The 17,500-nt window shown below is 40.4% G+C and overlaps 1 protein-coding gene across 1 annotated transcript in view; it reads left to right on the top strand.

The window, feature by feature from the left end:
- Positions 1-7,744: 7,744 nt before the first annotated feature.
- LOC121379787 overlaps positions 7,745-17,500 on the top strand; it is an 11,528-nt gene continuing 1,772 nt past the window's right edge. The window contains exons 1-5 of the mRNA XM_041508438.1: positions 7,745-7,775; positions 8,162-8,262; positions 9,769-10,345; positions 14,768-14,970; positions 16,823-17,037. Coding sequence (XP_041364372.1) covers positions 7,745-7,775; positions 8,162-8,262; positions 9,769-10,345; positions 14,768-14,970; positions 16,823-17,037 — 1,127 coding nt within the window. The remainder of the gene's footprint in view (positions 7,776-8,161; positions 8,263-9,768; positions 10,346-14,767; positions 14,971-16,822; positions 17,038-17,500) is intronic.

Below are 17,500 nucleotides of genomic sequence, written 5' to 3' on the forward strand. Positions count from 1 at the left end.
CTGTCTAACCCGTCCACAACATAGGTATTACGTGGAAACTTTCGCCTCACTTGATGTGTCATGGTATAGGTCTCTTGACCTTTCATCCATGATTTAATACGTGTCAGAGGAATTTTAAATTTACCCTCTGCTTTAACAGCTTGATACAGTTTACTAGGACCTGCATAACTCCCAGGATGTTTTACATCGTAGTAAATAGACTCTAGGTACCTTTCCCACCGAGACATGGTTCTCAACTGACATACATGTCACAAAGTCATGCTATTTATAAATAACAGAAGGATACAACAAATGTTTTTATTACTAAACAACAAAAATGTAGTTTATAAAATATATGACAAAACATACAGTTATGACAAAAAACATTCAAGTGTCTCACGCGTGATTGAAACAGTTAATGTCTGAACACGTTATTCACATAGGGACATCTCGGAGAGAGTCTGTAATGTTCCATCACTGGGTCGTCCATTCTCTGCCATCGGTAGGCGCGTAGTCCACAACAGTAACAGACGACGGCATCGTGATCCCCTGTGTAGTAGAAACCGGCCTTGGCGAGTTCCCTCGGTTTCTGGCTTAACTGTATGGGCCACCACCCAAATGTCTGCATCCGGGCATAGAAATGTCTCATTTCAGGACGATGACAGAACAAGTAACGTCTCGAATAGCAGTCTTCCTCATCCCAGGCAGCGTCTGTGTCACAGGCAGCATCCATCTGATCTGTGGGTTCATCCACGAGTTCGCCATCTTCAATTCTATCCCCAATTTTGCGTGTAGCATCCGCTTGATCCACACAATGAGTACTCTTCTTCTCATCTTGTTTGCTAGTCACACATTTGATTGTATGTCTTTCTGAACATTTGCAGACCAAGACGTCGTCCTCGTCGCTACTGTTGCTGCTACTACTAAGACTGCTCGAATATCCCGATGCCATCTTCTTCGTTCCAGATAGAGTGCAACAAGCCACAAGAATGTCAGAATCATAAAACGAAGTGTAAACCATAAATCCATTCTTTTATACCTTCGAGTTCATCCAAAACAAAACTCGTTCACCACTGGTGACACTCGTTAGGGTTGCAGAAGTTACACTGAAGAAATCCCATCTGGTTTTGATGGTCGTCTTGCATGGCGCAGGGCACAATCGAGTTCAGCTCTGGTACAAAGTCACACATGACTGTGAAACAGCCTTTCAGTTTCTCCCATTGTTGTAGAGAAAGGAATATTCCCTTCTTCGAAGGTTTCACGGATTTAGTTTCATCACACCACCGCCACTGACGCAGGTCCACCCCAGCAAAGTTCTTGTCGATGCTGACTTGGACGTTGGCACCAAGGTGTCTGAACAATTTTTCGTCTTTCCCCTGGTTTAATGCTGAAATTGTTTCGTCAATTTGGCTTTTACATCCACACAGCTCGATCCACTGTTTAAGACTAAGGACAATACCTCGCTTGGTGGGGAAAGTTTTCCCCTTGTCACTGTCAAATTTCCTTATATGAATAGCAGTGTCCCCTTTCCATAACTTGGGCACCACGTAGACGTTAGTTCCAAGTTCTAGACGACATCTCGCTTCATCACTTGTGGAACAGGTCATCTCTGGATTGAACGTAGATCTGATCGTTTTCGGCGAGCGAATGACAATTAAACCGAATCTAGCCTTTTTATACTCTTCGTGCCAGTCTAAGTAGGTCAGGGGCCGTTCTAAGTAGGTCAGGGGCCGGGTCAGTAGGTCAGGGCCGGGTCAGTAGGACGAGGTCACGCGAAGTCATCAAGGTCAAGGTCACGGAAAGTAGGTCATGGCACCATATAGGCCCTGATACTACTCATATGTTTGACATCCAATAGCCGATGATTAATAAATCAATGTGCTCTAGTGGTGTCGTTAAACAAAACAAACCCTTTTTTTGAGTTGTAATGGGGGCGGGGTAGGACTAAATGAGTTCGATCCTACAGTAGTCAAAATACCTGACAGGTGTGTGATCTACCTAGCGAGTTTTATCCTGCACCAGGTGACATTATAACAAAATATCTAAGGGTTGAGACGTAGTCCAGTGGTAAAGCGCTCGCTTGATGCACAGTCAGTTTAGGATCGATCCCTGTCAGTGTTATATGCTATCCTGTCTATGGGATGTGCATATAAAAAATCCCTTGCTGTTAATCGAAAAGAGTAGCCCATATAGTTGTGACAGCGGGTTTCCTCCCTCAATATCTGTGTGGTCCTTAAAAATATTATGTCCGACGCCATATAACCATAAATAAAATGGGTTGAGTGCGTAGTTAAATTAAACAAATTTCCTTTTCTTCAAAATATCTATAAAAAGAACCCCAACATGAAGCGTGCCCTACATATTTCGTGGATGATTTCTAGTTTGTCTATGGTAATCTGACTGTTGCAAACATCTGTTTTATGTCTCCACTTTATTGATTAAATAAAAAAACATAAGTTTGCAACAACGAAGCAATATTTATATCCGTAGATGTCAAACAACATCACAGCTGTGTTGTGTACTTTACATGACAGTTTTATAAGAATTGATCTTTTATCTGTTTATTGGGAATTTGCATGTAAATTACCAGAATTTATGTCGTAATATTGAAAAACCTATTGATTTTCCAATATATGAAAAAGCAACAAATCATTTGTCATTTTAAATAAAGTTATTAACTTCACAAGAACCGTCTTGCTGGCAAAATTTAATGACATCTTGACATAAATTTCAGGGGCCAATTTCACAAAACATCTTACGTTTACGTCTGCGACTAGCAGTTTTACCGAGCATGCATTTACACGTGTTGGGCATCCATTTCATGCAGAAAATTACAACATTACGGAAGATGGAGCATTTCAAGGACGAAAAGAAATTAATTATGTGTGTTTCTAACTATATTTGTTGTGCTATAACAGCAGTAAGAATTGTGGTTTTGTCGTAAATTTACGTTTACGTGCAAAACTAGGCTTACGATGTTTTGTGAAATTGGGTCCTGGTGTGGGGCAAGATTGAAACCTCTGAGAAATGTTTATATTGTGTTTCAAGTTCAATTAGGTTAAAGTAAAGTACATTTCATTGTAGTTTGTTACAAACGGTGGGACGTAGCGCAGTTGTAAGGTGTTCGCATGGTGCGAGGTCGGTAAAGGGTCTATCCTCGTCAGTGAACCCATTGAACTATTTCTCATTACAGCCAGTGCACCACGACTGGTATATCAAAGGCTGTGGTATATGCTATCTTGTCCTTGTAGATGGTGCATATAAAAGCCCTCTTGCTACCAATGGCAAAAAAAAGTAGCGGGTTTCCTCTCTAAGATTAAATGTCAAAATTACCAAATGATTAATAAATCAATGTGCTCTAGTGGTGTCGTTAAACAAAACAAAGTTTAACTTTAGTCTGTGTTATAAATGGATTTGAATAAGTGTTTTTTTAACCAAATAAATGCTTGAGTCCAGGACCCCGTTCCACAAAGCGATCTTAGCCCAAAGATCACCTTAAGTATATAGCTACCTTATGCACTACGGTGATCTTAGTGCTAACATTGCTTCGTGGAACGAGCCCCTGGTCCTGTGCTTATGAAAGGTAAAGTTTAGACTCGAAGAATTCCGTAACTCATTTCATCCATTAAATAACGTAGATTAAAACGCAAATTCCATTTGTCCGTAATGCGCAATTTGTAACAACCCCCCCCCCCCCCTCCCGAAAAAAACTAATCATTTCCTATGCAAATAGGTTGAATAGTTTCCATTTATATGTCTCCGTATTCGTATGGAGCGGGATGTAGCCCAGTGGTAAGGCGCTCGCTTGGTGCGCGGTCGGTGTGGGATTGATCCCCGTCGGTGGGCCCGATACGCTATTTCTTGTTCTAGCTAGTGCACTGCAAAGGATGTATCGAAGACTGTGGTATGTGCTATCTTGTCTGTAGGATGGTGCATATAAAAGATCTCTTGCTGCTAATCGAAAAGAGTAGCCCATGAAATGGCGACAGCGGGTTTCCTCTCTCAATATCTGTATGGTCCTTAACCATATGTCTGACGCCATATAACCGTAAATAAAATGTGTTAAGTGCGTCGTTAAATAAAACATTTCCTTCCTTCCGTATGAGAGGGCGGGACGTAGCCCAGTGGTAAAGCGCTCGCTCGATGCGCGGTCGGTCTGGGATCGATCCCCGTCGATGGGCCCATTGGGCTATTTCTCGTTCCAGCCAGTGCACCACAATTGGTACATCAAAGGCCATGTCTGTAGGATGGTGCATATAAAAGATCCCTTGCTGCTAATCGAAAAGAGTATCCCATGAAGTGGCGACAGTGGGTTTCCTCTCTCAATATCTGTATGGTCCTTAACCATATGTCTGACGCCATATAACAGTAAATAAAATATGTTGAGTGCGTCGTTAAATAAAACATTTCCTTCTTCTTCTTCCGTATGCGTATCCGATCACATGTAAATATAATTGTGGATTTCGTATATGGATCACTTACACATTTACTTTGCGTTCAATCTTGAGATGGCGCCCACTTGGCAGGCAGACATGTACCTCCGTAGCTGGACGTGTTCTGCATTTATCGTGAAAACCAATTGTTGTCTCCGCTCGATGTCAAAAGAGTTATGTTTTTTTTTTTTTTTTTTGAAGATCCAACAAAACTTGAGTCAAAGTTGCACCTTAGGCTTAGTCATTTTAATCTTAAATAGAACTAGATTACTTCCGAATGTTTTCGACACCAATTTAATATTTAGGCTAGTCCATTGTTTTGTGTCTATTTTATTTGCTAGATATGTGCAGGGCCGTAGCTAGCGGGGGGGGGGGGGGGGGGGGGGGGGTCCGGAAAGCATTATAGAAATTTGAAGAAAATTCTCTTCTTAACTGTTTAAGGAGTTTTAAACTATTAACTACTCAGTTGTCCCCCCAAACAAAAAATCCTAGCTACGGCCCTGGTGTGCATTATTTAATCTCGCCGTGGACTGAATATGTTGAGATTAAATAGTTGAGACGTTAAATATTATTGAATAAAACAATTGTTCGTCTCGCGAGTTTTCCAGCGGCGCCGGTGGAGAGAGCATCAATTTTTGCGTTAAAAAAAGAAGTTTGTTTTGTTTATTAATCATATGCTATTGGATGTCAAACATTTGGTAATTTTGACAAATAATCTTAGAGAAAAAACACGCTACATTTTTCCATTATTAACAAGGGATCTTTTATATGTACCATCCCAATGACATGATAGCACATGCCACAGCTGTTGATATGCCAGTCGTTGTGCACTGGCTGAACGAGAAATAGCCCGATGGGCCCACTGACAGGGATCGATCCCAGACCCACTCCGCATCAAACGAGCGCTTTACCACTGGGCTACGTCCCGCCCCCACTTTTGCATTAAACGTTTTGCGTTTGGTCAGTTTCTCACAAACTAAAAGTCCCAGGCCAATGAAACTTGGTTTATAGTTGCACCTTTGGATGTTCACCACAATACACTGAAAATTGTTATGGTGGGCGAGACATTTAATTCCGCGGAATCCTTCAATTTCCAAATCACGATGTCTCCAGTATAAATCCATATTGAATTACTGACATCGGTTAGATTGTACAGTTACCGTCACATTCCTGGTCCATCACGGATGAAGCTATCAAGATTAAGTTATTCTTCCATGCATGGGTTAACAGATTATTACGCACCATATAAAAGTTGACATTCGAGTAGCTTAAATAAGATTACGATGCAGCTACATTGAACTTTATTGTGTTTTACATCCATCCATTGAAGCTCAAAGGGTTTTACTGGAATTTAACCGTGCAGTTCTTCTCCTATTCGTTTGTGCATACCAATTCGTTCATGTTGAATTGCACTCTTGTGTAATTCGGGGGCGGAACGTAGCTCAGTGGTAACGCACTGGCTTGGTGCGCGGTCGGTCAAGGATCGATCCACTGGGCTATTTCTCGTTCTAGCCAGTGCTCCCACAAGTGGTGCTTATTATATTTATGTGGGGTTTTTTTGTGGGTTTTTTTTTTTTGGGGGGGGGGGGGGTTGCCTAAGGAATAGAATATTACATTCGTGTCCCTTTGTTATCATTTATCTTAAACTATTTGTTTAAAAACGAAAAAACGAAAATGTTTTATTTAATGACGCACTCAACACATTTTATTTACGGCTGTATGGCGTGGACATATGGTTAAGGACCACACAGATATTAAGAGAGGAAACCCGCTGTTGCCACATCATGGACTACTCCTTTCGATTAGCAGCAAGGCCTCTTTTATATGCACCATTCCACAGACCAAATAGCACATACCACAGCCTTTGTTACACCTGTTGTGGTGCACAGGCTGTAACAAGAAATAGACCAATGAGCCCACCGACGGGAATCGATCCTAGATCGCGCATCAGGCGAACTCTATACCACTGAGCTACGTCCCGCCCAGTTTAAAACCTCGTAAGATAAATGGTATTTAAGTAGTATTCTCTATTTTAAAAATGCCTTGCGCTGGATTTGTTTTGCATAATAAAACAACAATCAATTAGCCAAACCCCAAGTGACGTGATACATGGGTGCAAAACAAGACATGACCCTGTTAGAAATGTTATCGATGTTCCACGAGTTAAAATAGTTTCTTTTACTGACCGAATTGGATGTAATGTTTTGAATGTGTATAGCGTAGTTAAATATGCACATTTTTTGATACAACATGCACAAAGAAAACTAAACCGATTCATACTCCATCATTTATTGTTCGTTCGTTGACTATGAAAACTCCAATGAAAACGCATCACCCAATTTTCAGTCGTTAATGCTATCGGATGTTTGAAGCCGTTATATACTACACAGTAACCCTGCTCTTTCTATACAATTTTAGGGTTATTTATTGCCAACCAGAATACATCCAGTTATAGAAAATCAGTTAAATGTACTATATATTATTTTTCATATTCATTTACAAATACAACTTTGACTTTGACTGAGTTCAATATATTTAGGTTTTTTTTTACTATTTTCTTACATCATCTGATCCTTTCTATCGCCTCTTGAACTGTCATTTAACTTTATACTATGCTCTTGTTACATTTAATAGTTTCATCGCCGTAAATTAGTCATGAATACTTGATTTTGTTTATCGACATCACTAGAATACATTGATTTAGTAATCATCGGCTATTGGATGACAAATATGTGCTAATTTTGACGTATAGTGTAAGAGAGGAAACCCGCTTCATTTTTCCATTAGTAGACAGGATAGCATATACCACGGCCTTTGATATACGAGATGTGGTGCACTGGCTGGAACGAGAAATAACCCAATGGACCCTCCAACGGGGATCAATCCTAGACCGACCGCGCATGAAGCGAGTAGGCCTACTTATTTTATTGAAGTAAACCTCTTTAAATAAGTGTATTTATTTGACATATGTGATTTTAATGTGTCAGGGGCCAGACGTAGCCCAGTGGTAAAGCGCTCGCTTTATGCGCAGTCGGTATAGGATTGGGCTATTTCTCGTTCCATCCAGTGCACCACGACTGGTATATCAAAGACCGGTGGTATGTGTTATCCTGTCTGTGGGATGGTGCATATAAAAGATCCCTTGCTGCTAATCGAAAAAAGTAGCCCATGAAGTGGCGACAGCGGGTTTCCTCTCAAAATATGTGTGGTCCTTAACCATATGTCCGACGCCATATAACCGTACATATAATGTGTTGAGTGTGTCGTTAAATAAATAATTTCCTTCCTTCCTTTTAATGTGTCAAAGGTCAAGGTGTAATAGGCGTTGGAAGATGACAACAGCTGCGGCTAAGGATGGCAGATGTATATTAACATACCAACCACAGGGACGGATTCAAAACAGAATTAAACTTGAACTGTTTTAAGGGAGGGGTGGGGATGACGGATCCTCCCTTGGACCGGCCCTTGACCACCCTTAAAATATTCGTGGATTTGCCCTCGATAATACCTGACGTATGGCTATATTATGTCAGATGTGGAAGAAATTCACAGCTGTGAGCAATACGTCCGCCCCCCCCCCCCCCCATTGAATCTGACTTTGAACCACCCATAAATATTCACTGACCCTGTCTCAAGAATAGCTCAGGTTTGACTATGTTATGTCAGATGTAGAAGAATTCATTTGAGAACAATGCGTATTCGATACTGCATTATTGTTTCACTGTGTGTGACGTTAACTTATTTAACAGTGTGGATCCATTATTTACAAGCGTACCTGTTCAATACGCATACTCTTCTGTTGGAGGAAGCGCCAAAAGCACTGTTTGATGTTATCCATCGGCAAGGAAAGGTAAGTCTTATATGGATGATATTTACATTTAAATAGGTACCCACTTTTGCTTTTGCGCGTTAGGTTTATTTTAAAAATCATTGATTTCAATTTGCCGTATCCTAACCGCACGCGTGCGACACGACATATAAATCTGTCGCGTCGCGCGCGTGCAGTTAGGATGCTTCAGTTGAAATCAGTGGTTTCTAAAATAAATCGCTCGCGTCTCTCGCGTCACACGCGGCCGGTTAGGATGCACCTTTAGTATTACAAACACCAAAATGGTCCGAAACTCATTGGATCTTGCAAAATCGATAAATTTAGAAAGAAGTTAGTATTTATTATGCGTACTTCAACGTAAAGGGGCTGGACTAGCCAAAATTATTTTACACTGGTAACTAGGATTCGCGTATGTTATTGTTGTTTTGGTTTTTTGGGTGTTTTTTGGGGGGGGGGGGGGGGGGGGTCGTAACGTAAAACTTCACCACGCTTAATCTATTACAGACCCACGATTTGACATATATTGTTACTTTAATTTTTTGTTTTTAACTGAATATATTACACAAATGTATACAATCTAACTACACTACTATACAATATTAAAACAGTTGCGATACCCATTGTTTATTAAAGTACATTTATAAACTGACTGAAAAGAACACCCGATTAGCACATGACACGACTTTCGATACACCACCCATAAAGCATTAGCTTTCAATCACCCAAATAGGTCCATTGAAGAGGGAATGAATCGGGCATCGATCTTGCGGCCCATAATATCTTCTCATATACACGTACTCACTTACTGACCTCGAGATAATATACGAAATCTTGTAGAACTCACAGCTGTTGCCGACATCAATGGGCAATGTTGCGCTAATTCTGGCCATCATCACTCGTTGTGTCTAAACCCAGCTGACGTTCTATTGTCGGCGTCAATCCATATGAAACAATGTCGGTTTGTTTCACTTTCGTCTCAACTGCAGGGTAATTTTGAAATGTTTCATTTCTGCCTACGGCAATTTTGAAATGTTTTAAACCAGTAACTTTGGCAACAAATATAAAAATAAAAATACCGAGTCCTTTCAACCGACGGCAATAATTTTTATCCATCGGCAAAAAACCTGCCATCGGTCAATCCGACGGCAATAATTTTTATCCATCGGCAAAAAACCTGCCATCGGTCAATCCGACGGAAATTCATATTGCAACTACGGCAATTGCCGTCGGTGCCGTCGTTAAGTTCGAGCGCAGCAACTGCGTTGGCATAGTCTTAAAAATAGTCGTATGGCTAATATTATAATTTTGATTTTTAGTCTTACAGAGGAAATCCGCTACATTTTTTCATTAGTAGCCAGTAATATTTTATACGCACCATCCCACAGACAGGATAGTACATACCACGGTCTTTGATATACCAGTCGTGGTGCACTGGCTGAAACGAGAAATAGACAAATTATTATTACACTTCTTTTAACCCGTTTTCTGTCACGTTTTAGCTTGTATGATAATCTATAAAATCCACAGATACTCGAGTCAGACAACTGGTTCCCAGTGCAGATTGATGATCTCAAATTATACATACAGTCGGCGATAGTGAACGACAAAAAGTCTCCAACTGACGCCCACAACGTCATCATCACGGCCTGGGACGGCATCAACACCACGGCGTTCTACTGCTGCTTCACCTCAACCTCTGGACAACCTCTCTCCGTCACCGCGACCTTGCTTCACCGGTTCAGACACGGGGAAATAGTCGCCTCCCAGTTCAGCTGTGAGGTTTCCAAGACCATTTCTCTGAAGTCCACAGTCAGATTCGCCTTGTCAAGCTGCTACAACAGCAGTACAGACAGAAGTCTGCCCATCGAGTATCCGGAGCAGGCCCCGGGGAAGATGGCGGTCTGTATAAAATGCGTTTACGGACGACCAGACCCCCAGCGGATGGTGGAGTGGTTTGAACTACAGAAGATGCACGGAGTCAGTCGAGTGCTGGGGTTCCAGTTAGCGGTCCATGCTGATAGCAGACGAGTTCTGGACTACTACCAAGAACAAGGTTTCCTGACCATGCTTCCGTTCGCGATCCCTGGAAACGTAACGAGAAATGGTAAGTCTTCAGGTAGTACTAAACCAAATAACATCCGGCTAGGTCAAAGTTCGAGGTGCACCTAACTTTTGATAGAGCAGTTAACACCATATGTCCTGCCACTGGTGATAAATGTGACAGTGTTTGTTGTGATAAAATCTGGTGTCAGTGTACCAATTACCGTTGTGCTTGAAACATGTGCGGGGTCCTACTAAAAATAGCATGACAATTTTTGTGTGGAAATAGGGTAGTCATAGAAGCTACCCGTTATCTATGAAATGAGCAGCGTAATGACAATTTTTGTGTGGAAATAGGGTAGTCATAGAAGCTACCCGTTATCTATGAAATGAGCAGCGTAATGACAATTTTTGTGTGGAAATAGGGTAGTCATAGAAGCTACCCGTTATCTATGAAATGAGCAGCGTAATGACAATTTTTGTGTGGAAATAGGGTAGTCATAGAAGCTACCCGTTATCTATGAAATGAGCAGCGTAATGACAATTTTTGTGTGGAAATAGGGTAGTCATAGAAGCTACCCGTTATCTATGAAATGAGCAGCGTAATGACAATTTTTGTGTGGAAATAGGGTAGTCATAGAAGCTACCCGTTATCTATGAAATGAGCAGCGTAATGACAATTTTTGTGTGGAAATAGGGTAGTCATAGAAGCTACCCGTTATCTATGAAATGAGCAGCGTAATGACAATTTTTGTGTGGAAATAGGGTAGTCATAGAAGCTACCCGTTATCTATGAAATGAGCAGCGTAATGACAATTTTTTTTTGTGTACCCGGAAATGAGCAGCGTAATGACAATTTTTGTGTGGAAATAGGGTAGTCATAGAAGCTACCCGTTATCTATGAAATGAGCAGCGTAATGACAATTTTTGTGTGGAAATAGGGTAGTCATAGAAGCTACCCGTTATCTATGAAATGAGCAGCGTAATGACAATTTTTGTGTGGAAATAGGGTAGTCATAGAAGCTACCCGTTATCTATGAAATGAGCAGCGTAATGACAATTTTTGTGTGGAAATAGGGTAGTCATAGAAGCTACCCGTTATCTATGAAATGAGCAGCGTAATGACAATTTTTGTGTGGAAATAGGGTAGTCATAGAAGCTACCCGTTATCTATGAAATGAGCAGCGTAATGACAATTTTTGTGTGGAAATAGGGTAGTCATAGAAGCTACCCGTTATCTATGAAATGAGCAGCGTAATGACAATTTTTGTGTGGCAGCGTAATATTTTTGTGTGGGGTAGTCATAGAAGCTACCCGTTATCTATGAAATGAGAGCAGCGTAATGACAATCTTTTTGTGTGGAAATAGGGTAGTCATAGAAGCTACCCGTTATCTATGAAATGAGCAGCGTAATGACAATTTTTGTGTGGAAATAGGGTAGTCATAGAAGCTACCCGTTATCTATGAAATGAGCAGCGTAATGACAATTTTTGTGTGGAAATAGGGTAGTCATAGAAGCTACCCGTTATCTATGAAATGAGCAGCGTAATGACAATTTTTTCTGATTTACTGTAGGGTGAGGAGTGGTAGTATTTGTATCCGTGGTGTATATGTCAACTGACACTTTGCATGTACATGTAGTAGTTTTAGCCACATATGTTAGTATTGTTGTCTATGAGATGTGATTTGGTGTTATACACCGTTCAGGCAAGACTGACGTAAGGATTACAAGCTTTTAAAAATGTGTCTTTCCGGGAGAGTACCTAAAAGCATAGGGTAGGTCTGCTTTTTATTTTAATTTTTCACGTATCATACAATTTGTATGTTTGTAATTATTTTATTCCTAATTCGAGAGCAAGCAGTGGCGGATCCAGAAAATCTATTGGGGGGGGGGGGGGGGCAATGACACGTGGCCGAAAGCCACAAACGTTCCCGAGGGGATTTCCCGGAATGAAAAACGTAAAAACATAAAATCACAAAATTTAGTGGAGATGCGGACCCCTCGGGCCCCCCTTAGATCCGCCACTGGCGAGATGAATAAAATAATTCGCAAACGAGTTTCATACACTTCGTGTAGTACTTCCATGAGCGTGATAATTAAGATTCGAGCACACTGCCCTGAGTCTGGCGTTCTAAGCGAACACACAGGCGAACGTTCCACTGACACTGGCACCCCGTGGTGGTATGGAACGCTCGGTAGACTGGCTATGACGCGTAATGTTAAATGAATGTGACAAGGCGAGCGAGAACCAGTTAAACCGTTAGCAGGTACTCGCAACAGTACATATATTATATACTCAACCAAGATCTTTCGAAGGAAGCAAATGTTTTATTTAACGACGCACTCATCACATTTTATTTACGGTTATATGTCGTCAGACATATGGTTAAGGACCACACAGATATTGAGAGAGGAAACGCGCTGTCGCCACTTCATGGGCTACTCGATTAGCAGTAAGGGATCTTTTATATGCACCATCCCACAGACAAGATAGTACATACCACGGCCTTTATTACACCAGTTGTGGAGCACTGGCTAGAACGAGAAATAGCCCAATGGGTCCACCGACGGGAATCGGTCCTAGACCGACCGCGCATCAAGCGAACGCTTTACCACTGGGGCTACGTCCTGCCCCAAGATCTTTTGACGTCAGTACTAAGAACTGGTGTCAGTATTATGCAAATATTTGTACCCATCGCTAGCGCATAGTTTGTATAAACGATGTGGGTAGAAATTCCTTTTAACTTAATTTTCATGCTTATATCGAACAAGAATCATATTAATATCCTTATCTTTGTTTGACACCCAATAGCCGATGTGTAATTATGTTCTGGGATATATTAAATATCCATCCCTTCATTCATAGGCGTACGCGCTTCCATTTTTGTAGAGGAGCAGGCTGGTTTTTGCCCGAATTAAACGAAAATGCCCTAATCTGGATAACTACATTATTCATTTTAGTATTACTGCCAAACAGCTATAAAAGGTGGCAAACGAATGACTGCGCATTGTACATGGATTACAACTAATTTTGTGGGTAGAATTATGGAAATACATGGCAAAAAGGTTTTAGGTTAACACATTTTGCCCGAATATCTCGATAACTTTTCCCCCGAATACATATATCTTTATCATGTTTGCCCGAATTTGAGGCCTGCCCCACGTCTTGTACGTTTATGCATTCATTCATTAATATGGAATAAGATTTAAGCACCCTGTGCGGCGAGTCACACACATGAGCTATTAGCTGAGCTGTGTGTCCAGAACGTGGGTTGATGGTTAGTTATTAGTGCTTTAATGAGACAGAAGTCGCCGTAGTGACGTACAACTCCCCAGTGAAGCGTTAAAACTCACTAAGGTTGTGAGATTCACACACGCGTCTTGAACGTGACAAACTATGTGTTTCAGTTTGTAAAGAAAACAAGTATCAATATATATTAAAGCCAAAATTAGGAAAACAACCCATGACAATAATAGTGGACAATGCTATGTGCTATTTTAAAACTGCGATAGGAAAGGGATGTTGATGAACAATCTCTCAGCAGGGTGTATACTACCAAATCAAATCCCTGACAATAGTAACATATGTGGCTAAAACTCCTACCTGGCAGCGTATCAATAGACGTAACGCCACGGATATAAATACTACCACCCCTCACCCTTAAAGTGAATCAGAAAAAAATGGGGGTAAAGCTGCTCATTTCTGAGATAACGGGTAGGGTCTATGACAACACTAGTTCCACACAAAATTCGTGTACTTTTTTTTTTACAGGTACCCCATACATGTTTCAAGCACAAGGCTACTTGACACAGTGGTACTAGTATAGATGAAATAAAATTACATACATATTTTTACCCAGATGAAACTATTTTGTGTTTTACAACCAACACACACATTTATCACCAATCACAGGACTTGCGGTGTTCACTTCTCTATCAAAAGTTTGGTGCACCTCGAACTTTCACCCAGCCGGACGTTATTTGGTTTAGTACTACCAGCAGAATTAAAACTACGGCTGTTTGGTGTGTAACACACTATGGTTATTTCGAAATTTTGATTAACGAAAAGAAAGAGATCTAGAAGAAACACGCTACCACGACATGAGCTACTCCCACCGATAAAGCAAGATAGCTTTTATGCACTTTTCCCTATACACAGGGCAGTACATACCACAACGCTTGGTTGATGAAGAGAAGGAACCGGTTGCCACCACAAACGTTACTGATACCGATACAATAATAAGGAAACTTTTATATGAAATTTCCTCAGACAGGACAGTACATACCACGGCGTTAGATGTACCAGTTGTGGGACACTGGTTAAACTGCGATAGATTCAAAACTTGGGTGGATGTGGGTGTATGGGTAATTTTTATCATGCTTCCATCAGAGAACTATTGAAGCACGCCTGTCGTAGACAAAATCCTCTGATTTGGCCAGAGAATTCTGTCCAAGACAGATATTAAAAATGTGTATTACTTACAGGCAGAAGCAGACGAGGCTTCGAATACAAAGACAGAATTGACGAGTGGCAGTTCCGGTCGGATGAACAGGTGGCGGTGTTTGAATGTCAGGAGAGGCTGTCGGGTTTCTCGTACGTGGGTGTGTACGACATGGACGAGGTCATAGTACCGGAGAGATACAACGACATGCATAACGACACGGCTTTCCTGGTTGGATTTCTGAAGGTCTTTAGCTTAGTAGAACCATATTGAAATGTTTGTGTTTTGTAAATAATTGTTCAACGATTATAATTCCCCCCCCCCTTTTTTTTGGGGGGGGGGGGTCAAACTAGTACACAAAGACTATAGTAGCGTTTCACGCGGAAATAAATTTGAATTAAAGCGTATATATAGACTAGATGCGGGGCATGCGTGCGGTCTGGCTAAAAAAACAAAAATCGAAATACACTAGTTTCAATGTGAAGATGCAATCGTATATTGTGTATATATCTCCAAAACGCATGCGACCAGCCGCAATGAAGTAATCGTATATTGTGTATATATCTCCAAAACGCATGCGACCAGCCGCAATGAAGTACGGTAATCGTATATTGTGTATATATCTCCAAAACGCATGCGACCAGCCGCAATGAAGTAATCGTATATTGTGTATATATCTCCAAAACGCGTTTTGGGTATATACACCATGTACGATCATCTCATTGCGGCATTTTACAAACGCACGAATCGCATACATCCAGTCTAGACGATCTCATTGAAGCTGATGTCATGTCATGTCATGTCATGTCATGTCATGTCCTTTAGGTTTTTATCATAACCGCACGCACGCTTCGCATCCAGTCTTTAATGAGCCTTAAAGGGGAAGTAAAACTCAAACATGAGCCTTATGTGTTGAAAAGATGCATATCCAGACCACCAGCACATACTGACACTTTAAGAAATGAAACACGCGTAATTTTAGAGTTAATAAAAAACGTGATTATTCGCTTTTATCAACCTGACTTGTATGTTAAACAACATAAATGACTTGATAATATAATAAACTATTTAACTATATATATTTCAATTTGCATTAACAGAACAAAATGGGGTTATAGTATTTTTCTCTCTTACAAAATCCAAAGAAAAAATGCATACTATTAGGCCTATTGGTAGGCTACTTTGGAGAATAAACGACCACTCATGATGCCCAAGTGATAATGTTCGTTTCTTTGGGACTACGTAATTGGTCAGTTTTGTGATTTTAGATAATAATAGCCGTCACATTTAACCGTTTTATTACTTAAATATAATATTATACTTATTGATATTAAGCAATACTGCGTATTAAATATCGTTGAATATGCATACCGAAAGCCTTGCAAGAGCAGTCCTTTAAGAGCTATTTGTGAAGTAGGACCTGGACAACAAGAAAAAAACGTTGGAGTTTCTAAAACTGACAACGTGCAAGTGAACAGTATAACAGCCGAACATGTTTTTATATTTTTCACTGCTTAATAAGTAGTGTCAGCGGCTTTAAGACCACCGAAAAAATAAAGAAACAACGACACGGCATCCTTGTTTTGGATTTTACAAATAGTTTAGCTTTAACAGAACCATTGGGCTATATCACGTTGTAGCCAGTGCTCCATAAATGGAGTAACAAATGTCTTGGTGTGTAGGCCTACTATCCCATTACGTGGTGACAGCGGGTTTCCTCTCATTATCTGTATGGTCCTTAACCACGTGTTCGACGCCATATAACCGTAATTAAAATGTGTCGAGCGTGTCATTAAATAAAACATTTCTTCTTTCCTATTTCCATTGAGCACGCACATTACGATCACCAGCGGTCAATACAATTTGTATGTCTACACTTGTTCTAATTTCTTATGTCCGTAAAACATGCGTGTCTGTAATATCTTTATCTGAACACAATTGTACCTATCAGCAGGGGCTTTCCAGTTCCATATTGATAACTTGTAATATCTTTAGATTTGTTTCTCCTCCAGCATCTGGAAAAACTATACCCGTCAGCAGGGGCTTTCCATTTCCGTATTAATAACTTGTAATATCTTTAGATTTCTTTCTCCTCCAGTATCTGGAAAAACTATACCCGTCAGCAGGGGCTTTCCAGTTCCGTATTGAGAACTTTGTCTTTGACTGGGGAAAGTCAAACAACGAGTCTAGTCTTAGTATGATGCAGTACGTAAAACGATCGAAGCGGATGGGCGACCCTAAAGTAGTGCACAAACCGGAGAGACTGCGCTGGGCAAGAACACACTCCGTGAAACTCAAGAAAGGATATTTCACGTAAGACGTCGAGACCATTTCATTTATAGATACATTCTTTAATAGCTTGACCTTCTATGTAAACATAAATTGTATTTTTCTGATTCAAAACTGAACTCAATAATGGTATTCGACAGGGCTGTGTCATAGCTCCTACTTTTTTAAAGATACATGTATGTATATATATATATATATATATATATATATATATATATATATATATACATGTATATATATATAATTCTATTTGACTTGAACAGGCTTAATTCATGTAAAACTGTTTCATCGCCGTTTAGCGAGAAACTTGAAGTAGCGATAATCACCTAATGTATGTATATATACTATGCTCCATTTTAATATTTTAATATGTTAACCACTATACAATAATAAGTTGAACCACAAATACTATATATATATGTATCTTGGGCACAGACGGAGTTCGAGCCAACGGGATTCAACTCTGTGTGTGTGTGTATGTGTGTGT

Source organism: Gigantopelta aegis, chromosome 8 (assembly GCF_016097555.1).
Source record: "Gigantopelta aegis isolate Gae_Host chromosome 8, Gae_host_genome, whole genome shotgun sequence".
Classification (NCBI taxonomy): domain Eukaryota; kingdom Metazoa; phylum Mollusca; class Gastropoda; order Neomphalida; family Peltospiridae; genus Gigantopelta; species Gigantopelta aegis.